Source organism: Camelus dromedarius, chromosome 29, assembly GCF_036321535.1.
Source record: "Camelus dromedarius isolate mCamDro1 chromosome 29, mCamDro1.pat, whole genome shotgun sequence".
NCBI classification, from domain to species: Eukaryota; Metazoa; Chordata; class Mammalia; order Artiodactyla; family Camelidae; genus Camelus; species Camelus dromedarius.
The window spans coordinates 20,668,599-20,694,955 of NC_087464.1; the positions used below are offsets into that span (position 1 = coordinate 20,668,599).

Below are 26,357 nucleotides of genomic sequence, written 5' to 3' on the forward strand. Positions count from 1 at the left end.
TGCTCAGGTTTCTCCCTACAGAGACTGGAGAGAAAGCAGTATGTACACAGCTCAGATGGATGTACTCAAAATGCCTGGGCTGCTGTCACCTCCTCTCTCTGATGCGGATACTTTGAGCCAAGCTCAACTTTCCAGCATGGCCCTGACCCACCAGGAATTCCTGGAGTTCCCACCAGGAACTCCAAAACCACCAAGAGGGTGACATCAGCCTCCCCAGTGAGGGAGGAGGTTGAGAGGGGACTGTCTTCACCCAAGCTTCAGATCAGTGATTCTCAGCCTTGGCTGTGCGTTGGAATCACATGGGGAGCTTTAAAAGCACTGATGCCCACGTCCTACCCTCAGATGTTCTGATTTAACCAGCCTGGGGTTCAGCCCGAGCACAGAGATTTTAAAAATCCTTCTAAGTGCACCAGGGTTAAGGCCCACTGAAGTGGATTCAGTTCTTTTCCCAATTTACATCTGTTGCCAGAACCTCTTCCCCAGAGTCAGGGGAAGATGGTTTTCCTTCTGTCACACTAAGGGCCCTATAGAGACGGAACCCTTAGGCTGGTCTAAGCTCCAAGAGGCAGGGGCTGTGTTTTGTTTATCACTATGTCCCCAGTGGACTGGCCGAAGTCCTGGCACAGACTAGTGGCTCAACGAACACTGGTGGGATGAGGTGTATGTGATTGAATGAGTGAACTAACTAATGAACCCCATCCCTCCCACCTCCGGAGTGCCCTAAATCCTCCAAAGTGTGGTCTGCAGACCAGCAGTGTCACTTCATCTGAGAGCTTGTTAAAAATGCACATTCTCCATCTTGGACTCAGCACCAGAATGAGAACCTGCATTTTAACACAGTCCCAGGCTATTCACAAGCAATGACTGCATCACTGATTCTGCTATATGTTAGCGGTTCTCCAACTTTGTGGCACATTAAAATCACCCATGAAAGTGTAACCTGCCCGTGGTCTTCTGTGTCCCCAGGTAATTGTTAAATGTCCCCAGATGATTCCAATGTGCAGTCCAGGTTCCCAATTCCCGTACCATAAGTCTCTCTGTCACAGCGGCCTCCAAGCAGGCCCAGTCTTGGCTCTGGCCCACTTGAGAGATCCTGCCCCCACTTACGATAAAAGCCAAGCCCCCTGCAACCCAAGGACCAGCCACTCAGCTCTACATAGCCAGTGGGGACAGACTACCCATTTCAAACCCCACCTCTGCCACTTTCCAGCTGAGTGACTTTGAACAAGTCACTCAACCCTTCCATGCCTCAGTTTCCCCCTTTGGTATAATGGAGCTGATGGGGGTGGAGGGTGGACACTACTCCACAGTTATGTAAGGATTAAATGACTTAGTTGATCAGAAGCACTTAGAATAGTGCCCCTTCCCATAAGTTTTCTTGGCCTCTGTATCAGGCTTCCTAATAGAATAGTTTAGAAGAGAGCCTGGATTGAGAACCCCACTTCTGAAAACTCTGCTTCGATAAAGAGGGCAAAAGAGAATTAGAGGACCTCTTTCGGGAAAATCCAGACTAAATGAAGAGGTGTAGCCGTCTCCCTTCTTTGCTTTCATTATCCGTGAAGAAAAAGCCTCACCAGGTCCTTAGAGAGTTCCCGTGCCCAGAGCGTGGGAACTGAGAGGGAAGAGTAAGGTTAACACGGGCAGTCCCTCCCTCGGAATGGTCCCCACCTAAAAAAAGGCAGGCCTGCTCCATGGTGCCCAGGATCCAGGCAGCTCCGACTCCTCCACAGCCGGGTGTCTCTCTCTGGATCTCCCTGGGCCTACCCAGGGCCACCTGATTCCCAGGCCCTTCCCTTGCTCCAGACCGGGGGCGGGGGAGGCGGGAGGAGGCGGGGGGATTGTGTCCACAGGTTCTGTGCTGAAAAATGGTGTCCTTCCTCCTTTCCTCCCTCTGGATGGCTGCGCGGCCGCCCATCCCCGCCGCAAACAGGCCAGGACGGGCTGGGCGCCGCTCCGGGCCCGAGCGCGGCCGTTGCCCTCTGCGGCAGACGGCGGTGCGCGCTCCCCGCTCCAGCGCCCCAGCTTGCCCGGCGGCCCGCGCGCCCTCCCGGTGCAGCAGGCGGGCGCTGTGACGTTCTCGGATAAATGCCGTGTAACTGTGTAGGCGAATGGGAGCTAAAAATAAGAACGGAAAATCTATCATTAAGGTATCATTGCGCCAGCGCAGCTATTTGAAGGCTCCCATGGTCCCCGGCGCCTGCGTTTGAAGCCCGCCTTCAGGCTTGGGGGGGGTGGGTATTTGCAGAAAACTCCCAGCCGCGGCTCGCCAGTCAGACCTCAGGGCGCAGGGGGTGGCGCCCGTAATTATGGCAACACTTAAATAAAATAAAATAAAATAAAATAAAATAAAATAAAATAAAATAAAATAAACGCTCCCCCCCATCTCCGCCTGTATTGTCCTCAGGTCGCTGGGGAAGCCACCAGAAGTGAGGCTGGATGCTAAAATGAATGTGACCCAGCCGATTACGCAAATATTAGGACTGAAAGCTCTTTCAGATCTATTTAGCCATCTACCTTCTTCCATCTAACTCGGATTAGAAAAATAAAGTACGTGGAGGAAGCCTTTGGAGGAGAAAATGACAAATGGGACTTAACCCAGGTCTACAGTGCGCCGCGGCGGGGCGCAAAGACGCAAACTCTAGGGATGGAGAGCCTCCGGGGTTCCACTGGGTTAAACGAAAATTGATCTGATTTGCTTTTTAACGCCCAAAAGGGAGAAGGGGAGATCAGGGGAGGTAGGTCAGGATTTGTGTTTGTGCGTGTGCGTGAGTGTCCTGGGAGGGGGAGGAGGCGCCAAGGTGCAGCCTGCGCGCGGCTCTGCGCCTCGGCGGGCTGCGTGCGTGTGTCCCTGTCCGCGCTGCTGAAACGGGCTCTTCGAGGGATCGGCGTCACATGACTCCGCCTGCCCCTCGCCAGCGCGCAGCTCGCCAGCCCCACAGTTTGCCCGGCGCCGGGGGAGGGTCGGGCCGCATCTCCCGGGCCCGGAGGCTCTGCGGAGCGGAGAATTGGTTCTGGCGGGGCATGATACATCTGGATTCCAGAAGCCGCGGCTCGGCGCCAGATCCCGGAGTGTAGAGATTTGAGGGGGAGGCGAGAGCGAGAAGGAGCGAGCGAGCGAACGAGCGCCAGAGAGAGGCAGCGCGCAGCGCGCACGGACAGGGGCTGCCGGGTGCCGCGCGGAGAAGATGTAAGCGCGTGGAGTCTAGCTGGCCTCGGAGCACCATGCAGAAGGGGATCCGGCTGAACGATGGCCACGTCGCGTCCCTGGGACTGCTGGCGCGCAAGGACGGCACGCGCAAAGGCTACCTGAGCAAGCGGAGTTCGGACAACACAAAATGGCAAACCAAGTGGTTCGCGCTGCTGCAGAACCTGCTCTTCTACTTCGAGAGCGACTCGAGCTCTCGGCCCTCGGGGCTCTACCTGCTGGAGGGCTGCGTCTGCGACCGCGCGCCCTCCCCCAAGCCTACGCTCTCGGCCAAGGAGCCGCTGGAGAAACAGGTGAGGCCAGCGCCGCGTCTGACCCCTCAGCGTCCGAGCCGCGGCCCCCGGGGCTCAGGGCCTTCCGCCGGCCGGAGGCGCCCGAACTTTAGTCCCTCCACTCTCGGCTCCCTCGGCGCTCTCGGCGAGAGGGGAGGGTTGGCCCATGCGGGCGGCGACCCCGCGGTGGCCAGAGGGGGCAGGCACTGCGGGCAGGGAGCGGCTGTGGGCTGCGGCCGCCCTTCACCCGGCGAGCTCGGCGGGAGGCGGGCACGGAGGGGCCGAGACGCCGAGATGCGGAGGGAGCTGAGGCGCCGAGAGACCCGGCTTCGGCGGTCCAGACAGAAACAATGAATGTAGACTCACATCCCACCAGAAATGGTGCTCCCCACCTCCGCTCCCACCCCTCAGCCCCGGAGAGCCCCGGACCCGGGAGGTGGAATTCCTGGCGCTTAGTGAAGGGCGAGACGGCGGCGTCGGAGCGCCGCGGGCCCCTGCCTTACCGCGTCCGGGAGCGAAGAGGCGCCTGCGCTAGCTCTGCCAAGTTGGGGGCTTGCGAGGCCACAGGGGTCGCTTCTGTGCTGTCGACCGGTGGTGAACTACCAGCCGACCCCGAGCCCGAGCAACGAGCCGAGGGGTTCTAAGGACCTTCTGACGCGCCGGGATCAGGGCCAAGGCCGCTGCGGAGGCCGCGGGACAAGTGGGCGCTTCACTCCCCCGCCCCCTGCGCCTCCGCCACCGCCGCAGTCGCGGCTGTAGCGCTGCCCCAGCGTTTCCGGAGCTGCCAGGCTAAAGGGCCAGGCCCGGATCTGCCGGGGAGCCTGGGTGGGGTGGGGGTGCGCCTTTGGCGTGGAGGGAGGGAGTAGCACCTGCGGCCGCTGAGTGGGAGCACCAGACAGCGAGAGAGCAATTTTTAAGCTTGATGCACTTTCCAAAGGCATCTAGTCCGTCCCCTTGCCTCTGGGAAGGTAATCAAAGACAGTGGATGCTGAAATGTAACCGCTGGGAGGGACCTGCGATCTATGGTGACCCAACCAGCTGGTCTTACAGCTTAGATGAGGACACTGAGGCCAAGAGAGAGAAATTTACTTGCCCAATATCATGCCAGGAGTTGAGGCCGCCTTAAGATTCTGAGAAGATAAGTGAGGTCTTAAAAGCCATTGGATTGCATGCAGACTGGTGGTGATTGAATTGGCTGACATAAAAGCATCCTTGAAGTCCCTCCTCCTAACGGTCAAGACAGAGATCTGAGCTTAGTCCCCTCAGCACGTCTCTTCCTTTCCTGCCTTCAGCCCATTGGTATCAGGAGATGATTTCTGGGGCCTGGGAAATGTGGGCAGAAATAATTGACGGTGGGTCTCTAGGGATGACAAACCACGTGGTAGGTCGAGGCTCCCAGATGGCAAAGTAGAGCAAAGAGCAGGCAGCTCCTTAAGCTAAAGGCACAGATGCAGTCTGGGGGACTCACCTGGGAGAGCCAGACATGGGCTGGTCCAGAGACACTCTCTCAGCCCTGGATAAGCTGCCTTTTGCCAGCCTTCCAGAACAGCACCAATCCTTGCAGACCAAAGCCCACCTGTACTACCAGTGGCCCACAGCCCCAGCTGGAGCCCATCCTTGGCCCCTTACACCAGAGCACAGCGCTGAGCTCCTGGGCAGGCAGGGAGGGAGGGCTGGAGGAAGATGGTGTATCCTATGTTAATTCCATGTTTCATGTCCTGAAGACTGACTGTGCACCAGTCTGGTCCCTGTGCTGTGTCATAGGCCTAAGAAGCTGAACGTTACAGTCCCCGGCTCCAAGGGAAGATTAACACAGATAAATATGGCACCTCACACTGTGAAGATGCTCTAACAGCAGGATACAAAGGGTGCTCTGGGAGCCCAGGCACCAAGTGCCAGGCCCATCCCAACATGATGTGCTTTCCTCTGGCTGCTGCTGCAGTGATCTGACTGCATCTGGTGCACCCTCGAGGTCCTGGAACCCTGGCCTGGGACCCAAGGCCTCCTGAAGTCAGACAGGCACAGCCATGCTCCCATGCCCACCAGCAGTTGCAAGCACCCCACGTACATTGGCTTGGGCTCTGCTCGCTCAGTCCTGACCTCTTCTCTGACCGCGCAGCCCATACACCAAAGGCCCAAGGGCCTGGACTTAGAATTTGGATTCAGCTTCCCTGGAGGTTGACCGTTGGTGTTTCTTGCACTGCTCTGCCATGGAGTCCCCCTGTTCCCAGCCCCCTGAAACAAAGTTTCCAGCCCCAGCATCTCAATGGGGGACTTGACCAAACCAACCCCAGCACTCGCCTCACCCCTTGATGAGGAGAGGTCACAATGTAGACCCCAGGCTCTTCCTAAATCCTGTAGAACAGAAGGGATACAGACAGATCCCTCCAGCCAGACCCTCAGCTCTGGTGTGGGCAGGGGCTCCAGAAGCTGGGGGGTGGAGGGGTCCCTGTAGTATCTGTTGTCCACCCAGTCGATGCCTTTCTCTGGAGACAAGACAAAGTCCCTGTCCTGGTCCTCATTCACAGGACACATTTCTGGTTGGCCTGCTGGATACATATTAACAATGGCCCTGAGGCCGTGAGTATGCCTGGTTTATAGATGAGGAAACCGTCTCATCAGCACCAGCCAGCAAGGCAGAGGAGGAACCAGTCTCTGGTCTCTGCTCTTTGTCTGCAGCTGCGCTGTCTTCACCACAAAGCCTGCCCTCCTGTTGCTGTAGTACATTCAGCCTCTCGGCCAATCAGAATGTAGGGGACCTGATTGTAGGGGAATAAGCTCACTCTAAAAGCAACATCCCTCGGACACAGAGCCCTGGCACGCTGTCGGCATACCCCTGGTGCCAGTGACTCAGACCGCCGAGCCTGCCCCATGGTTCCAGACCAGGCCCAGCCTGGCAGACATGGGGCCCCAGGGTTCACTGTGTGGGGTGCCCATCTCCCCACCCCAGCCTCCAAATATTTCTAGTGCTGAAATAAGGTTGAAGAGGCTCGGGCATTACACCTAAATTGGGACAATGAAGTACCAGGTCACTGTCCCCTCTGCTTGGTGACAGTGGGACTAAGGTCGGGAGCAGACTGTACATACACAAGCCTGCACTAAAATCTCACTGCCGCTTGCTCATGCAGTAAACATATTGGCTGTCAGTGCCAGGCCTGTGCTAAGTCCTGTGGATACAGAGAAAAATAAAACTTAGTCCTTGTCTTCAAAGTGCTCACAGTGGAGTGGGGAGCTCTCCTTAGATCCACTCCCACTGTAATCACCATGTGCCCGGTTCAGGAGCTCAGGGTCAGGCTTGATGTACTGAACGCACTCACACGATCCCACCTCACCCCACTCCCGGGCCCCCTCGGCTCAGCAAGCCTCCAGAGTGAGCTCCAAAAGAGCAAACCAGATCCTGTACTAAGCCACTGAAAGTATCAGTGGCTCCCAGTGCCTTCAGGGAAAAATACAAATTCTCAAGCATGACCTGGAGGACCCAGCAGACTCCAGCCACTGTCTTTCCGGCTAATCCTGCCCCACCTTCCCATTCGCCTCCTTCCTCACCCTGCACCCTATACCCACCTCAAAGTCTCTGCAGCAGCCACTCCTGTGCCTGGAATGACCCCCCACCCCACCCCTAGCCTTTCATAACCAACTTCTCCTCCTCCTGCTGGTCTTAGCCTAAAAGTTCTCCTTGACACCCGCCGCCTCACTGTGGGACATAGAGTAGCCCCAGGTACCCCATCGCAGCACTCTCTCCTTCATCCACGTTGCTTATCACAGGCTGAAATTACTTGATGTATTTGGCTGGTGGTTTGTGAAGGGTCTCCCTCCCCCTAGAACGTACACACTGGGAGAGCAGGAGGCCAACAGAGGCAGATCAGTCAGGGTGCTGTTGTCACTAATAGTCTGGTGATAGATGTGGCAGCCCTGAAAAGATGAAGGAACAAGGTCTTTAGAGACTTTATCAAGAGATACTCAGGTGAAGGACGAGCAGGACCTGCTGTCTAATTGGACGGAGTGAAACCTGCATCCACGCATCTGCCTTAATCCTGGGTGTATGCAATCCCAGCAGCTAAGAGAGGAAAGCTGGGGGAGGGGCGGGCGTGGGGGCCGTGGCCAACGGTGAGCCCCCTCTTGAGGAGGTCAGGTCTGAGATGCCTAAGGTAGAAGGGGCGCTGGCCTCTCCCCAGGCATGCTGAGGCTGCTGCTCACATAGGTGAATGAAGCCCCAGAGGCAAGTGGGGGTGAGTGTGGAAGGGGACAGGCTGATTGAAAGGGCGAGTTCAGAGGCCCTGCAGGTGGCCGCCTTGTGGCCCAGAGCCCTGCAGTGAAATGACTCGGCCTCCAGGGGCCCAGCAGGCCTAGGACAGTGCCAGCAGGCAGAGCCTCACGCGGTCCCTCTGGGACTTCCCTGCTTTAGGCGCGTCTGCACCCTGGCTTGGCTTGTCAGCCTTTGCTTTCTCTTCCCCAAGTGCAGCCAGGGGGGTGCAGGTAAACTTGCTGGCGTGGCCACACTCGGATCTGTTTCCCGACACTGCCAAGCAGGTATTGACTCTCTCCTATCAGAAGAGGGAGGACAGCACCGGGGGGTGGGGGCAGTTCTCCAGGGCACAAGTGTGGTTTGAACCTTCTCACACCCGCAAACTGTGGACAAGTCATGAAGGTCCCCTCGTCTGCGGTTTTCCTGCCACTCTGAGAAGCCCCAGGGCATCTGTGGGGGCCCTTTGGTGGCCACCACTGGGGGCTGGCCACCACTGGGGGCTACCCCCCTACACACATCAATCAGAGCAGTCTCACTGTTAACTGCTTGATAGATCAGAGTTCCATGTACAATTTTGTCTTTATTAACGCTTTAAAAATTTGACCACCAAAAGTCATGGCTAAAAGCCCTTCAGCCCTGCCATGCTACAAATGCAGATTTAGGTGTATATAATCTTATAGCAGAATGCTTCAAAACCCTGGACCAAAAATACTGAATAACAGTGAATACCACGTATCAAGCACTTAACTATGTCCCAGACTGCATGTTTTACATAAAATACCTTCCTTAATCATCCCAACAGCCCTGTGAGGTTATCACTGGCAATCCATTTTTGAGATGACAAAACTGAGGCTCAGAGATAGTAAGTAACTTGTTCAAGGATACAGAGAACGTACACGGCAAGGCCAGCACTTGAGCCCCAGCGTGCCTAACTCCAAAACCTGAGCTCTCCAACCACAAGCACAGCATAAAGACTTGCGCTGGGGGACTGTTTGGACTTACCATCCTCTGCCAAGATAAATGGTAGAAAAAGAGAGAGAATTAACAGCAAGCAAAAGTATGCCACTGTCTCTCTGGTGACTTGTGTGAAGCAGCTTTTGTGTCTGCTTGGGTGGGAACCTTGTACCTCAAATCCCAGGAGTCTAAAGGAAACTCACCAAGGCAGGCATCCACACCCCACCGTCCAGTTTCCCTGGAATCTGTGGGCGCCCGGAGCCGGTGCCCGTGTGCATGCAGCCAAGAACAGGACTCAGCCCCCTGATGTTTATGCAGGAGCGTTGGTGACGCGTGCACTTGAGAGGGGCCCAGAACACTGCCAACGCCCAAACACCTCTGTGAGGGCGACTGTCGTGCAGGGAGCAGCTGGGAGCCTTGGACACCCCCGCTGGCCCGCCCTCTGCTCAGAGAGGAGCTCGCAGCCCCGCAAACACATAGACTCCCAGCTCATTCACTGAGGAGGTACTCCCCCTCTGGCAGGGAGGCGGCATTAGGGAAAAGCCGCGAGTTTCAAGCCACACAAACTGGCTTTGGATCCTGGCTCTGCTCCCTCCTAGCTTGGGAAGGTCTTCAGCCTCTCTGAGCTTCCGTTTCCCCGACTGTGAGATGGAGACCACCACGTAGCCCTCCTCGCACCCTGTCTGAGTGCTGTGCTGTGTGCTGTTTGTAAAGCCCCAGCGCGGCACGGCAGGTCTGACCAATGTATTGTAGCTGTTATGGCTTCACCCTATGACAAGGCTCTTCTTTGATGAAGCAGTGACCCAGATCACCTGGGTCTCTGGCAAGTTTGAAGCAAGTCAACACGGAGCCCTGACTCTGGATATAAAGATAGGATGGAAAATCTTAAAGAACCCGTGAGTTTCTGAAAACATCTGAGCAGGCATGCCCCTAAAAGAGGAAAAAAGGCCGCGGGGGCTTCCTTCATGCCTGGTTCCACACCATCACCCAGCCCTGTCGATTTTACCTCCTAAGCCTCGCTCTCCACCTGTGTCCCTCTGTTCCCCCACTGCTCTGGTCCAGGCCGCCGTCATCTCTCATCTGGACTTAGGTGGGAGCCTCGTCAGTGGTGTACTGGTCAGGGTGGGCAGCATCATGCTGCAGTGACACCCAGCCCCCAGATCTCCATTCACACAATGAATGTTGATTTCACGCTCATGCTTTATGTCCCTTGCGGTTGGCAGGAGGCAGTGCTCATTGTGATCCCTCGGGGACCAAGCCTGATAGAGATTTGTCCTGACACCTCCCTCCACAGTCACCTCAGCCGAGGGGAGGAGCTCTCCCTGGCTCTTAAAGCTTTCCCCCACGTGACCCCACTCTGGCCACAGTTCAGCGTGACGAGGCAAGTCACATGGCTTCAGTTGCAAGTCAACAGGGAAGTGCAGACTCACCATGTGCCTGAAAGCAGGGCTCCAGAAATGCTGGGAGAACAGCACTAATGCCATCCACTGTCTCCCTGCATCTGCTGTGTACCCCCTTCCATGAGCCTCTCTGCAGCCAGACCGCTTTCCAAAATGCACACCTGATCATCACACACGCGCGCACACACACACACACACAGTAGCTAAGGAGAAAGGCAAAGGACCGTCATGATGGGTTAATGACAGGAGGCAGAGACCATGCTGAGCAAGCTGTGCTCACACTTAGAGGAGCGTCTTCCCCCAGCCTGCGGGCATCAGGGAGGCTCCACTAAAAAGGGACAAGTAGGACGGGAGATGTAGGGTGCAGGGGAGGCAGGGCTGGCCCCTGAAGCCTGTGTGCACATTACAGAGCACAGTGGGGAGCCAGCACAGGGCTCTACGCCAGAGAGGGGCTGCTGTGATCTCTGTGGCAGAAGATCACCGCAGGGGGAGAAGAGACAGGAGGAAGACTCACGTGGAGGCAGGAGACCAGGTCAGAGGAGGCTGTAGAACTGAGCAGGAACAAAGGCCTGAATTCGAGGAGTGCCGAGAGCACGGAAGGTCCCCCCCCCCCCGACTCCCATCCCAGCCTGTGCTAGTGCTGTACCACAAAAACCATCCCTAGCTCACGCATGCCCAGCACTGCCCCCTACAGCCTCTGCGGCTTCCCACCCCCTGGGCTCGGAGGGCGGTGGCAGGGAGTGTCACATTCTCATCCCCTGAAAGCTCCAAGTGCTGTCTCCATACGTTCTCATGCAGCCACCACTCAGACAGAGCACCTTTTCAGCCGATAGATTACAAAATCCTCCTCATGCTTAGCATTTCATGTAACCACCAAAGTAAGCCTGCACTTGCTGTGGTTCTGCATAAGGGAGATGTAATCCTCATTTGGTAGATGAGGCTCAGGTAGACAGAGCTCATCTCTCAACAAATACCTGAGTGTCTGTTTTGTGCCGGGCCCTGAGTTCTCTCTGCTAATAAATGTCAGGCCTCCTAGTTCTAGGTTGCTAAGGTCAGTGGACATCTAGGCCAATAGACAAATCCAGCAGTTTACACTTAAAGACCAGATTTTACTAATCCAGCAGGCTAATGCAGCTTCTTTCTCCAGAAAAAAAGAGAGAATTATTTTCAAAAAGAGACTTCCTAGTTGAATTTTGATTTGTTCTTCAAATTGGAAAATCCAACTCAGACCTTAAAATAAAATTAATTTTAGAAGAGTGAATGAATAAATGAATTTTTAGCAACCTTAGCCGGTATTCCAAAACTCCATCTAGAAATTCAGGCAAACCTGATGTAGATTGACTCTTCCTCTGTCAGGCTGTCTGCGTGAAGTGTAACCAATTTTGTTTAAATGCCTTTTAGGCTCTCAGCCAAACTCAAGAAGTCAGTGAAATAGTTTGGAAGAACCTAGTCAGTCATGCGGCATTCCCAGCGTGCCCACTCACCTCGCCCGGAGGCCACTGCCGCCCTCTACCCTCTTTCTCTCTCAATGGGCCTTCCCCGCCCTCTGGCCACACTGGTTGTCACCTGGGCTCCCCTCCGCTCTAATCAGATCAACAGGCTGGTGGTGGCTGATGTTCCAGAAGGAGAGCCCATACCGTGTGGGCACAGATGAGGAGAGGAGGCAAGTAATTACATCTGAGAGCTTCCTGGTAGCCTGGACAAAAAGGGAAACAAGTTATGGGACACCCATTGCCTCCTGAAAGACATGGTGCAGTCCATCAGGCAGGAGCACTTGTGTCCCAGAGGTTTGCATGAGGGGGACCAGTGGGGAAGTGATGATAACTTCGAGGGCACAATCACTGCAGAAACAGAGGCCCACCCCATCAGCGGCTCCCATTGGCTCTCAGGGCAGGCTAAGCTTGCTCAGGGAACATCGCTCTTCAAGAGGCTGCAACGCTGGGGTCCCAAAAAGAAGTGCCCTGGAGACCAGACAGTACAGGGTACAGCTTGAAGAACCTGGAGAGTGGATGGTCAGTCAGGCACTCTCAGATAGCCCCCACCTTTTATTTTAAAACTTTAAAATTGGTAATATATTCCCATGGTTCAACATTCAAAAGTTGCAAAGAAGTGTACAGTGCCAGTGCTTCTTCCCGCTGCTGACCCCCACAACCCAGTTCTCCTCCCCGTCACCTGGGGTCCTTTTCTACCTCTCACCACTGAGATCCCAGGGAGGCCACTCTGCTCTCTGGCTCTTGCAGGAGAGGTCGTGTTCTGCCCAGGCCAGGCCACCCCGGGAGTGTGTTCTGACCTCTCTCACCACTTCTGTAGCACAGTGCAGCTCATCAGTGCTGCTCCCTCCCCCCCCCCAGCTGGACCACCTCGTGCCTGGCACACAGAGGGGCTTCAGTAGGTACAGCGTGGCCCCAGTGGCCCTGCTCAACAGAAGTGTTGGCCTCTCTTAGCCCTGCTGGTGTTCCCACACCAATCCAGAAAGGACCGACCCACCCTGCCCACCTCGCCCTCTTGGAGGAGGCAATGAGCAGAGGCCCAGGCAGGACGGTGGGTCTGGATTCTGGTCAAGCAGGATGAATCAGAGGGCACAAGACCAAGGGCAGGGAGACCAGAGTGGGCAGTTTAATGGCCTGAGTGGGAGATAATGAAGCCTGGAAGCAGGCACGACAGTGAGGACAGGGGATGGCACAGACTCCAGAGCTATCCAGAGCGAAGAACTTGGCAACCAGTTGAACATCAGGAATGAAAAAGAAGTAGGAGCCGAAGGTGATGCAAAGAATGGCCCGAATTGCTGATTTGTAATAATCCTTTGATCTTAGCACAGCTATGGCTCTTCAGTTTCTGAGCCTCTCCCATGGCTTTTGTGGGCGTGTGCATGCATAGGGGTTGGTTTGTCTTTTATTTACTTATTTATTTATTTGAAGGGGCTGAGCCTCTTCTTATCAATCCAGTGTGACTTCACCTTACCTTGATTATAGCTGTAATGACCCTATTTTCAAATAGTCTTATTCACAGATTCTGACAGACATGAGTTTTAGAGGGACCCTATTTGTGCACACGCCTGTGAATGCGCGTGCATGTGTGTGTGTGTGTCCTAGTAAATGGTCACTGATAGGTTGATTAGACCCATCACTTGGCCTTTGCAAATGATTCCGTTGGTTTAAATAAAAACCGTTGTTGAGCACTTTAATGAACCAGGAGCTTTCATAACATTATCTACTTTAAACAACCCTGTGAGGTGGATAATATCCTCTCCTTTTTGTGAAAGAGAAAACATCCCCAAAGAAGTGAAGAGACATGTTGAAGACACTAAGGTTAAATAATAAATGTAAACCCAGATCTTGTGACTCCAAAGCCTGGTGTGTGCCACAACCCCAGGTCCCAAAGCCCTCAGACCTCTGGTTTTATGGAATGTTGGTAGATGTAACAAAAAATGAAAACAAAAGCGTTCTGTGGCAGGATAGGCTCTGGAAGAGGCTCCTTCACTGCAGGACTGCTCAGTGCCTTCGTGGCGTGGGTAGGCCCCCCACTCTCCCTGAAGGGACATAGTTCTTGTTCATGACAAGCCAGTGCCCACACCCTTCCAGCCAGCTCACCCGCCCAGGCCTGAGAAGCAAACTCATTGCCACCTGCTTTGTGGCTTTTGCTATTAATCAATTAATTAATAAGCCGGGCTCCTGGGCCGTGGTGACGAATGTATTCATTCACCCGTTCAGCAAATGAAGGCAACTCAGTGCCCAGTCTGGGGCACAGCGCCAGGCTCTGGGGATATTCTGGTCAGGAGTCATTTGTTTGAAAGGAACAGGAGCCCGTTCAAAGCAGCTTACACAAAGAGAAGGACCCTTGGAATAATTACAGTGGTAATTAATGGACCCCAAGGAGAAAACATGTGTCTGAGTCTCCACGGCCTGGACCAGGAACCATCGCTCTCTGCCCTCCCCTCGCCCGTCCCCACTCTAGTTACGTGGTCTCTCAACTCCTCTCTCTCAGACACTCCTGCTTCCTTGTCTTTTTACTTACACTTAGAGCTCAACACACACAGCTCACTAATCTGGCCTCTCTGTGTCACTGCTTCAAATAATTGGGAACTCCTGGGTGGGTGACTCTGTGGCTGCTCCCGGCAGTGGCTCCAGGACCGTGGTCTCTAGGAGAACATCGGGGGGTGGGCGTGGGGAGAAGTGCTTCCACTGCAGACTTGCTCCCTTTCAGGGTCCCCAGCACTGGGTGGACACTGGAACCAGCTGGGGGACTTGAAAACTACCAGCACCCAAAGCCTGTCCTCCCCCTGTTCCCCGGCTCCCACATTCTGCTTTAATTGGTCTGAGGAGGGGCTCGAGCATCTGTGTTTTTTTGAGTTCCCAGGTATCTGTAATGTGTGGCCCAGACTGGGTCTCCCTGCTGTACCAGGAAAGACAAGCAAAAAGTCATTACAAGTTGATGATGACTTTGATGGGGAAGGATAGGGGACCAGGGGTACATGCGCCACTCATCTGACAGTCCAGAAAGAGCAGGAAAGAGATACGCTGAGACCCGATGGTAAGGAGTGCCCGTGCCTTTCGGGAAGCCCAGCACTGCCAGCGTCCGTGTTTGTCCTTGATTGCCAGGAGGGGGACAGTGTCTGGGTTGTAGTGGGGACTGAAAAACATGGGTTTGAATTCATGAATGAGAAATCATTCAGGTAGAGGGTTCGAGGGCGAGAGAACTGTATTTTTCAGGATTGAGACCCCTTGTGTGTGGTTGGCCAGGGCACGTGTTAGTGTCGTGCACATTGGCCAGGGGGAGCTGCAGGGGCTGCCCGGAGGCCCTTGGCTCTGGGCAGCACAGCCAGACCCTGACCCGGCCGTTGGGACTTGCATCTCTCCATGTTTTGTAGAGTGACCAACCGTCCCAGTTTGCTCAGGACTGTCTTGGTTTTAGCACTGAAAGACCCGTGTCCGGGGAAACTCCTCAGTTCTGGGCGAAATGGGATGGTTGGTCACCGTGCCTGTCAGTGGTTTCCCGATGCTCCACGTTCGGTGGAGGTGTCGCAGCCCAGTTGGGACAGGCAGGAGGGGAAGGGAAAGGCTAAGCGGGCAGGGCTCCAAACCCACCTCCCTAACTTCTAGAGGCTCGGGCCAGCTTTAGCTGTCCTAAGTGGTACAAGTTTGCGATGATACAGGCACTGGGGATTTCAGAAGCAAAGGCTCATCTCTGAGGCAGAAGGGGAACTAGTTCCAGCCCCAGACAGGCATGGGGCAGCCAGGGCAGCCAGTGGTCAGGTCATACGGGAGGGAGGGAGGGCTTCTTGGGGCCAGGCATGAGCTGGAGCCCAGGATCTCAGCCCTGGTGAAGCCCCAGTTCACCTCCAGCCCAGGTGAAGCCACAGATGTGCTTCTAGAACATTTCCTCCAGCCAAGACAAGAACCCAGACGTGATGCTGATCTTGGCACAACCCCAGGTGTGATACCTGAATCCCTTCCTAGGAGCTTTGTGGTCACAGACGTAATTTCTGGATCAATCCCTCTTAACCCGCTGAGGCCCTAGGTGTAGGTCTAGAGCAGTGAGTGGTTCCCCACCTGGACTGCACATTAGTGTCACCAAGGGATGCACAGGCCTCATCCAGACTAGTTACACCAGAGCCCAATGTACAGCCACGGTCAAGACCCACTGGCAGAGATACCCGGCAGCCCAAGTGAAGCCCCAGGTTCTGCCCTGAACCTCGTAAGGCCCCTGGAGTAGTTCTGGGTCGTTATAGTGGTCTGGCTTTGATGCTCAGTGTGTTTCTGGATCCACCTTGGGACTCCCAGGGAAGCCTCAAGTCAAGGTATCCACCTGTTGCTTCAGGTCTAGGGAAGCTCCAGGTCTCTCCTGGGTCTCTCCCACGTGGAGTCCCGGGCCCAGCCCTGCAGCCTTGGTGAGGCTCCAGGAGTAGTTCACCAAGTCTGGCTTCTCTCACAAAGTCAGGGAAGGTCAACTGGTGGTTTCTGCTTTTGTTGCCTTTCTGGATCTGTTCCAGCAACTCCAGTTGGGCCTGTCAGGATTCAGTATTGAAACATGGATTCCTGGAGGAGACCCCAGGTTTGTTTCCAAATTCATCCTACATCCTTGATCACATTTAGTGTGAGTCCTGATCCCATCAGTGCCCCGAGGAGGCCATGGATGTAGCTCTATATGGATGGGAGAGTTCTAGGGTGTCCCCAGGGCTGATTCCAGACCAGTGTTGCTGTTCTGCAGAAGATCCATATCAGTGTTGTGGCAGATGTGGCTCAGGTCCTGTCCCATGGTCATGCTGAGCCCTGCATACTGTTCTGTGTGAGTCCTCCAGACTCTGAGAAGCTTAGATGTAGTTCTGGTTGGTTGGGCATCTTTCCGGGCATGCCCAAGGTGTGGTCCTGGTCTCATCACAGCGACCCAATAGGAGGCGATGAGAAGTCCCTCTTCTGTCTCCTGTTCCCCCTAAATCCTTGCCTTCCCTCACTTTCAAGATCCCTGGGCATTCATAACCTTTGCTATTTTCACACCATCCCCAAAACTCCTTTTCTCCTGATCTTCCTGCTGCAGCAGAACCTGCTTGCCTGGAGAAGTTTGCCCAACCCCTCCACACTGGCCAGGAAGCAGGATAAAGGTGGCAAATAGGCTGACACAGAGAAAATGGTATCACCCAGTGTCCACCCCCAGGGCTCTGCTTTTGGGGATGAGCTTATATTGGTGATGAAAAACTTCGCAGCCTCAGAGCCCCACTAACAAAGCGCCTTCCCCACTCAGGCTTGTGCCTGGGAGAGATGCAGCCACACCTGGCAGTGTGGCCAACGCGAGGCAAGTGCTCAGGAGGGTCGGTGCCGTATTACCATTGATATTAACAAGAGCAGGAGAATGAGGACCACAGATTCCTGGGCGCCTTATGGAGACATCAGAGATTTGCGGAGGATGTAACATTCGTGTGTCTGTTCATTCTTTCCTCCTTCAGCCATTTGTTGGTACTCATTTGGTACCAGGCTCTACATGGGCTCTGGGTTCCCCAAATGAAGCCATCCCAGCACTGGCCTTGAGCAGTCCAAGGCCCACAGGTCATCCAGGCCTGGGAGGCTCCATGGAAGGAGAGGCCTTGGGGAGAAGGCAATCCTCTAAGGGAGGGAGGGAGGGATGCCCACAAACCGTCCCCTCCCCCAGCCTGAGCCAGCCTGAGATCCAGCGTGTTGTGTCCCCTGGGGCGCAGTCCCACACCAGGCTCTCTGACCACTGCAAGGCTGCACACCTGAACCTGACAGAGAAGAGGGCCAGGCCAGAGCCACACCCAGAGCCTCCGGAGGGTTGAGGTTGGGGGTGGACTGGAAACCACCCAAGGCCTATCCAGAACTCCAGGGAAGGTCTCAGAACACACACTCTCTCTCTCTCACTCATGCTGTCTGTCTTCCTGCCCCCTTTCTGGCCTTCCCTCCTCCCTCTCAACAGATAGGTAGGTAGACAGACAGACAGACAGATGGATAATGTATATGACTATGTAAATAGAGATAGAGAGATAGCATGGAACTCAAAGAAGTTAGGGCTCAGCTTATCTAACTAACTGCCCATTTCACAGATGGGGAGACTGAGGACCACAAGGAGGATGAGATTTACTTGCCCCAAGTCATACTCTGGGTCAACTGATAACTGGCACCAGATCAGACCCCATCTCCAGGGATCCCTCCAAGGAAGCCACTTGCCCCCACTCAACTCTGGGCGCTCACTTGTCCATCACTGTGACGAGAACAATGGGGGATGGTGGTCGAGCCCTGGACTAATCTGAGCCGCTGTCCACCTGGACTCCACTCCTGGCTCGGCCCATGGACCGGCCACCTCACACCTCCAACCTCAGCCCCCGCTGTGAAGTGGTCGTGTCGCCTACCTCTCAGGTGGCTAGGCTCCCACGGGAGCCCAGGACAGCGTGTGCACAGTGCCAGGCACACAGTAAGGCCTCCCGAGATCACAGGCGCCTTCCCTTCCCACATCACTGGTTGTTTGTTGGACTTTTCTGCATGCAGATTTGAGAATCTGACATTTTCGTTCAGTCTCCTTCAATTCTCCAGCTTCCCTCTTCCGTAGCATCTTCCTGGAGTCCGGAACGCACCCTTTCCCTCTGTGTGTGTGGGTTTTGTTCTTCCCCCGTGCATTGTGCTTCCTCTCTGTGTCTCTGTGCGCTTCACCTTCTGTCTGTCCCTCCCTCCCCCTCTATCTCTGTCTCTCCCTCTGTGGGCAGCTCCCTTCCCTCATCTCCCGATTCCCAGATTCCCACGTAGAGCATAGTCTCATTCACTCGGCTGCCCGAAGTCAGGATCTGTGATGACTCAGAATTGCTGGGTGGAAGTTTACTTCCCCTCAGCGAACACTTTCTACTAGTCAGTTGGGCAACGTGGTTGTGTAAAGCAGCTGTCAGGGGGAAGGTTTACAAGCACAGAGGGAACACGCTGCTCTCCAGTCAGGTGGGGCACTTCTACTCCACCCTGGGCCGTCCAGGGCAGCGGAAGTACAGCTGGGCCAAGAGCAGCCCTGAGGCCTGGCCCAGCTGTGCCGTTTCCTGGCTGGTGACCTTGGGCAAACCATGGTACTTGCCTCCGCTTCTCTGGTTAAATGGGGGTAAGACACTTAACTCCCGGGGTAGCTGTGTTTCCAGCAAGGTGATAACGTGTGCTGAGAAGCTGGCATCACGCTTGGGTCCTCCAGTTTCCCCTTCACCTACAGCTAAGGCTCCCCCAGCCGCCAGCACTGCATGCCTTTTGGCCTTTGCCCTGAAAACCCTCTGCACGTTCCCCAGATCCGCCCCTCCGCCACTCCAGGCAGGCATCCATGGCCTGCTTAGTATAAGATGCAGTGAGATGAGATCTTCTGGGTCCTGCCTGCTGCTTCAGCCCTGTGCCCATCCCTCCAACCGACGGACCACTTCACCTGAACCTCCAGCCCGTGGGTTATTCAGGGTCTAGGTGCTGTCTCCAAGGACAAGAGATGCAGGACACTTATAGGAGACTCTGGCAAGAGCCCAGGAGAAAGGTCACAGGGCCTGACCTAGAACGGCGGTGACGGGGACAGAAGCCATGCCCCATAGCAGTGGAAGGGACAGATGGATGGACTAGCATCTCGCTGTGGAGTTGATGGGAGTGGGTGGAGAAGGAGCCTCTGGAAGCCTGCAACAACCTTTCTGCAGCCTCCAGGAGCCCTGGGTCTGGTCTGAGGAGCTGAGGACCAGCACCTGTCAAAAGCCAGAGGTCTCTGAAGGCCAGGTTCAGGCCCAGGCTGGAGGTTAGCTTTCCAGCTGGTGTGAGATTGCAGAGAGACTACAGTACACAAGGGTTGCACATGGCCTTTTCCTTCTCTGTGAACCAGGGCCGCTTGGCTGAGGGAGGGGCCTCAGCCAAGCCCATCACTCCATGTGGCTCTGAGGGGACAGGTTCAGGGGCCTCCCCCAACCCCGGCTCCTCCCCGGGGCTGGCAGCTCTGGGTCCCCTGGCAGCCCAGCGGGGAAGGAGACCACTCCTACCCTGGGAACTCAGCCTCGTGCCACCAGTGGGCCCATCCAGCTCTGGGACATCCCCCTCAGGGCTCTCGGGGACCCAGCAACCCCACTGAGTCTGCGTGTACTGAGGGTGCCTTGTTCCTGAGTTACAACCTCTAGTCTCACCTGTCCACAGACTCCTTCAGGAAGGGACCTTGCCTTTTCCATCTTCACATCCCAAGTGCCAAGCCCAGAGCCTGAGTGGACAGCAGGTGCCCAGTTATCCTGGCTCCTCTGCTTTCCAGCTGTGTGGCCTTGGGCAAGTGGCTTGAGTTCTCTGCAGCTCAAGTTCATCTGCTGTGAACAGAGAATAACACCTGTTCCACTTGGGGAATGTGGGAATGAATGAGATCATGGGGAAGAAGCATTTGTGTGCTCACCATCTCTCGAGAGATGGGGAGAGCGCTGGGGAGGCACCTGCAGCTCCGTTTTTCACCTGCTCCCTTCTCAAGGGGGACGAGTGCCCCCCGGAACCTTCCCAATTCAGTTATTTGAGGCTGCAGCTGACACTTCACTCTGCAGCCCAGTTATCTGTTTCCTAGGAAACAAGTGAGAGACATTGACTCTGCAAACACACACACACACACACACACACACACACACACACACACACTGGCTGCCACCAAAAGTGACAATTAACAGAAAGGCAGTAATGTCAGCAGAAGCTAAAAATAAGTTTATGTGCCTTGTGCTGCTCCTCCCTGCGGCCTGGGCACCAAGGGATGGAGGGAAGGGGCGGCACCCTCTCCGACACGGCACTGCACTGTGACCTGCGGTGCCTCTTCTGAATGGGCAGGCTTGGGGGTCCCTCTCTGCACCTCACCACCTGCCTCTCTCCTCCTGGCTTCACCAGGACCAGACCCCAGAGGTCTCTGAAGGTGGGGCCCCAGCACTTTGCTAGTGCACCCTGTCTCTGACTGAGCCCTCTCCTGGCTTCCCTCTCCACCCTAGACTGGGACCCCCGACCCTTGTCTGCAGCCTGGAGCGGCATGGCCTTCAGACACCCACAGTCTGCATGTCCACTTCCCTGCCTTCATTCACCCACTGACACCTGCCCTTTATCCTGCCAGTGCCTCCCCAGTCTATAGCACCTCCACCCACCTAGTTGCTCAAGCCGGAAACCGAGGGTTGTCCTTCTGGCTCTTCTCCCACCTCATCCCTCGGCTCAGGCCCTGCCCACCTGCCCAGCCTCGTCTCTGACATCCCTATTTCCATGGCTTGCCCCGCCACCCCCTGACCACGCTGTGCACTCTAGATGTCCATGTTGCTCCCCACGTACTTCTGTCAACTGCAATAAGACCTGAATCAGCCAATGCCCTATCCTCTGGGAAGGCCTCCTGCTTTCCCCGGGCTGAATCTGTGGGTGGCTTTCTCTGGGCACTTTTTTCTTACCTCCATGACAGTAATGATCATTGTACTGCATTAATTATAGGCAACATATGTGCTTACCATGTTTCAGGCTTTGTTCTCAGAGCTTTAGGTGTATTAATTCAAAGAACAATGTTACAGATGTGTGTCTGCTGTGGGCTCCTCTGCTGCCCCAGGAGCTTGGGGAGCAGGCCCCAAGTTTGCCCCGGCTCTACATCAGTCATCTACACACAGAGCTGGCTTCCAGGGGGCTCTGCTAGGGCCCATGTCTGTCTGTTCATTGCTCGAACACCAGGATCTAGAAAAACGTGTAGAACATTTTTATGGAGTGAATTAAATGCATCCTGCACTGAATTGGTGCCCGGTCCCCAAAGGGATGTTCTCTTGGTGTGTTTTCTCTACCTTTTTCCCAGCATACCTGATGCTTTAAAACTGGCTTTTTTGCAATTTGTTGGCAAATAGGGCTTTGTGTGTTTTGCTTCCTTCTTACAATAGCCTAAGCATAGGTTTTGTTACATCGTACAAAGCCTGCCTTAATTGAGAGTTTGAAACTACTAAATAGAATGGCATTCCGATGATCACAAGGAATGAATCCATGCCTAGCTGATGTGGCAACGAGGCGCTTTGCAAAACAGCCAGACTGATAGCAGGAGACACTGCCGGTTCTATGGACACGCTGGTAATCGGAGATGTCTCTTCTTGGTGCAGCATTATTTCACGGTCAACTTCAGCCATGAGAACCAGAAAGCCTTGGAGCTGAGGACGGAGGACGCCAAGGATTGTGACGAATGGGTGGCAGCCATCGCTCATGCCAGGTACGTCTCACCCACCCCACAGTCCAGGCGGGAGAGATTGAATCCAAGAGCCCTGTCCTGAGCAAAACCAAGTCCCAGGAAAGGAGAAGGAAAGCTGTAAGAAGGGCGTCCTGGCAGGTCCACCTTAGACCCCGGGGCTCTGGGACATGCCTCCCCAGGGTGCACAGGGAGCCAAGTGTCATGAGTAGCAGCATTGCAGCTTCCCCCCTGCTTCAACCCGACAAGCTCCTTTTTTCACACCAGGGGAACTGAGTACTATTTGGTTGGATTACAGGGTCTTATGGCCACCAGCGTCTAAGACCATCACAGTTCTAACCCAGATGCAGCCACTGATTTGCAGGACATGAACTAGTTCTGTCTTTTCCCTGGGCCTTGGTTTTCTCATCTATAGATGGAAATTCTCTAACCCTCTCTGAGCTTGGATGCTCAGGGACTGCAGATCCGCTCTTCCTCTCATTCCCAGCACTGTGTGCCCCTCTCTAGAGGGACTCGCTGGGCTGGGTGGGGAGAAACCTAAGAGGAAAGTATATGCTGCAGAGAAAATGGAGGCTTCCAAGCTGGACTGAGTCGTTCTGGGTCTTGGGGAAACGATGGGTTTGTGGGTTGGGGTGTGGCACCAGCTAACGATCCCCTGGCAGAGCTGAGTACTGTCAGGGTGCAGGGACACCCAGACTCACCCCTCTGAGCAGTGGATCTTTCTGACTGGATAGTATTACGTTTCTGTGTCTACCTTTCTGTAAAATGTAGGCTCCTGGGGGCAGGAACCAAGTGGGATTCTTTGCGTCCCCAGGGCCCGATAAACTAATGTGGATTGGAAGAACGCAAGGATGAATGAATGGATGAAGGATGGATGCACGGTTGGGTGTTGGGTTTATGTAGTGTTGAGTTTATATAAGGAAGATGAACAATAGATGAATAGAGGGTAAATGAATGATAAATAGATGAGTGTTAAAACCATATATGGTTGGAGGAATGGATGGATGATGGATCCATCACGGTGATGATGGATGGATGGATAGATGGATGGATGGATAGGGCCCTTGCTTGAGCCTAGGGTCAAGCTAGCTGACCAGACACCCTTTATTATGGCTATAGGACTGACTTTGGCCCTAAGGTCAGGCTGTGTCCATCCCTGTCCTCAAGGAGTGTCCAGTCCAGCTGTGGAACCAAGTTCTCACATTGAACCAATAGAGTCAGGCTCTGAGTGAGGTGCAGGGCAAACAGGGATGGATGCAACACAGGTATTCCCCAGCCTAGTCTGGAAAACATTAGACAGATGTACAAAAAGCTCTGGCGTGTGAAGGCTGTGTGACGTACAAGGAGAGAGACATACTTTCGTCTTCAGGGAAGTAGAGGAATCTGGGGAAGCTGGAAATGGGGTGACATTTGATCTGAGAAGGGGTCTTGAGGGCTCATATCTAACGGGTTTAGACAGGAGCACTTCAGTCCCTCCTCCAGCCCCCCAAAGGCCTTAAATAAAGGCAGTGATACAGGAAAGAGAATTCCAAGAAAAATGAAGAGACAAGTTTGGATGTCAGAAGGTAGATGAGGTTGGACATTGGGCTGGAACCAGATCAGAAAGGTCTTGAATACCCAGCTGAGATGTTTGACCTTTCCTCTGTGAAGAGTAGGGAGCCACTGAAGGTTTTACACCAGGGGAGTAACATGATCAGAGGTACGACTTGGAGTGGAATTTGCTGGCATTGTGGAGAATGGAATCGAGTGGAAGAACCCAGATTTAGGGAGAAGAGCTGGACCTCAGGCTCCCCAGCACTAAACCAGAGCCAGTAGCAGGGTTGTTTTGAGAACCAAATGAAATTATGTCTGCGACGGGGCTTTGTTAAGTGTTGCAGCATTATAGAATTCTAATTTGCTACACATTCTTGATAACCAGGACTATATTGATTTAGAAAATCAATTCATACAAAAATTTTCTGGAGACAATGAGATACTACTACCTGTAGAATCCAGAAGGGCTGAATTAAAAAGGACTGACAGCACCAAATAGTAGAGATGGGGCCAAGTAACCACAACTCACACCACGCCGGTGGGAGCACGAAGTGGTTCAGCCACTTCGGAAAATTGTTCGGCACTTCCTTAAAAAGTTCAACATACAGAGTATACCTACTCTATGACCCAGCAGTTCCACTTCTCAGTATTTATCTAAGAGAAATGAAAACCATCAACCAAAGTCTTGCATGCGGATGTCCTTAGCAGCTTGATACACCATAGGAAGCTAGAAATAGCCAAGGTGTCCATCAGCAGGCAGATGCAGAAAGGAACCTTGATACCTCTGTGCGATGGGATACCACTCAGCAATAAAAAGGAATTCATGACAAATACGTGTAACAAAACAGATGGATTTTATCGTTGATATGCTGAGTAAGAGCCCAACACGAAATAGGACACGCTGTCTGATTCCTGTTACATGAGACTCTGAACCAGGCGAAACTAAACTGGGGTGATAGAAATCCAAACAGTAGCTGCTTCGGGGGTGGGGATAGACTGCGAAGGGGCACGAGGGGACTTTACCTTTATCTCGGTTAGGGTGTAGGCATTTATCAAAACCAGCCAAACTGTGCATTTGAGGTCTGTGCTTTCCATCATATGAGCATTAAACCTCAAATTTTAAAAGTGAATTATATCAGTGAGAGAGAATGTTGTAGCTCTCTATTGCTCCATGACAAATGATCACAAACGAAGCAGCTTAAAAGAACACCCTTTTGCCATCCCACAGCTCCCCGGGTCAGGAGTCTGGGCTCGGGTGCAATCTCTGCTTAGGGTCTCACAGGCTGAAATCAAGGAATCAGCCAGACTGGCCTCTTAACCTCGAGGTTCTGGAGAAGTCTCTGCTTCCAGGCTCATTCCTATTGTTGGCAAGATTCAGTTCCTTGTAGGGCTGCAGTCCCTGTTTCCCTGCTGGCTGTCAACCAGGGATGGCTCTCAGCTCCGCGAGGTCACTTGCATTCCTTGCTGTGTGGCCCCCTCCATCCTGAAGCCTGGTTTCTTCAAATTTTTCTCCAGCCGCAACTCTCCAACCTCCTCTTCGGTGGCCAGCCAGAGAAAAGTCCCCATTTTAAAAGGCTCATGTGAAAGGGGGAGGGTATAGCTCAGTGGTAGAGCGCGTGCTTAGCATGCACGAGGTCCTGGGTTCAATCCCCAGTACTTCCATTAAAATAAATTAAATAAATAAATAAATAAATAAATAAATAAATAAATAAATAAATCTAATTACCTCCCCTTCTCCCCAAAGAAATAAACAAAATTTTAAAAGGTTCATATGATTAGGTCCAGCCCACCTAGCTAATCTGCCTATCAGCTAAGCCATTCAGCATAACCTAGTAACAGGAGTAAAAACTTACCACATTTATATTATGCAGGGCCTGCAAACCAAGGCAGGAAATCTTGGAACTATCTTAGAATTCTGTCACAGAGAGGACAATAATTCCGTAAGTAACTCACTAAATTAGAGGTTGGTTCCAAGTAGCCAATAAATTGCGAATCACTTAGTTGACAGAAGTGCTGCCAAGCCCACGCGGGCCTCCAGCAGCCTGACAGCAAGTGTTTGCATCTGTGGGGACCTCTGTCCACCGCGCCGTCCGCTAGGGCCTGGAAGCTCTCACACAGTGTGTTGTTTGCTCCTGATGACAGCCCAGTGAGTGGGTCCCTTCAGCCCCACTTGACAGATGAAGCCAGTGAGATTCAGTGGCACACAGAGGGTGGCTCCTGAGTGGAAATTGGGGTGCCCCAGATCTTGGCTCCCAGCTTTGGGCTCTGTGACTCCCAACAAACCAGAAACCTGCCCTCCCCAAAAGAGGAGCCATTGGGCCAAGTGGCACCACCTGTCTTTGAACGAAAGCTTCTCCCATCCTTTTGGAAGCCAGGGGGAAGGGCCAGTTGTACATGCTGATGGTTTGTCTTCCCTGGTCAAGCCCTGGGGTCTGAGTCAACCCAGTGGCCTCAGAGGAACATCCCCCTTTTGGCCTCAGACTGGGGCAGGGGTCACAGCAATGGTCACTGGTAAGGGAAACAGAGCCACCTCCCCTAGAATAGTCACCACCAGCCAGTCTGGCTTACGCTGGGCTTGTTAGGCAGCTCCTGGGCCCACATAAGCCACAGATTCTTCCCTGGGAAGCTGGCTGTGTGACCAAAGAGGGGACGATAGACTACGAGCGTTCTTTAACCTCAGATCATCGCATACATCGCGAGTGTACGTGCGTGTGTGTGTCAGGGGACAGACTGGCTCTCTTCCACAGTGAGAATGAGTAGTGGGTATTCTTGCATGTGCCTAATTTAGTTTTTATTTACATACACATAGTAGATACATTCTGTAGACAAGAATAAGCACTGTCGTGTATGAATAGGGGTAGGGACGCCATGTGCTCTCCCACTGTATGCATAATATTCTAGTACTACGGGATGCCTCTGTGGTATGTGTATATACAGCAGGCAGTGTACAGAATGTAACACGGAGTGTGACTTACGGTCTGCATCTCAGTGAGGACTGTGCGCCCAGCTAGCCGGCCGCGCGGGAGAGTGAAGACCTGCGTCTTCAGGGACTTGCGCCCCATTCCAGCTCCAGCTTTGATGCTCACTGA

At 53.9% G+C, this 26,357-nt stretch overlaps 1 protein-coding gene, 1 long non-coding RNA gene and 1 other non-coding gene across 6 annotated transcripts in view; 2 read left to right on the top strand and 1 right to left on the bottom strand.

The window, feature by feature from the left end:
• The window catches only part of LOC135319573 (uncharacterized), a 48,341-nt gene extending 44,223 nt beyond the window's left edge, over positions 1-4,118 (bottom strand). For both annotated transcript variants that reach the window (XR_010378308.1, XR_010378309.1), the window contains exon 1: positions 3,981-4,118. This is a non-coding gene — a long non-coding RNA (uncharacterized LOC135319573). The remainder of the gene's footprint in view (positions 1-3,980) is intronic.
• Positions 2,801-26,357, top strand: part of RASGRF1 (Ras protein specific guanine nucleotide releasing factor 1) — a 95,047-nt gene continuing 71,490 nt past the window's right edge. Inside the window, exons 1-2 of one of the 3 annotated variants that reach the window (XM_064480657.1) lie at positions 2,801-3,498; positions 21,653-21,759. In XM_064480657.1, coding sequence (XP_064336727.1) covers positions 3,223-3,498; positions 21,653-21,759 — 383 coding nt within the window. In that variant the 5' untranslated portion in view covers positions 2,801-3,222. The remainder of the gene's footprint in view (positions 3,499-21,652; positions 21,760-26,357) is intronic. The other 2 variants (XM_064480658.1, XM_010983885.3) reach the window with 2 other exon arrangements.
• On the top strand, positions 24,858-24,930 carry TRNAA-AGC (transfer RNA alanine (anticodon AGC)). Its single transcript has one exon. It is a non-coding gene; the product is annotated as a tRNA-Ala (tRNA).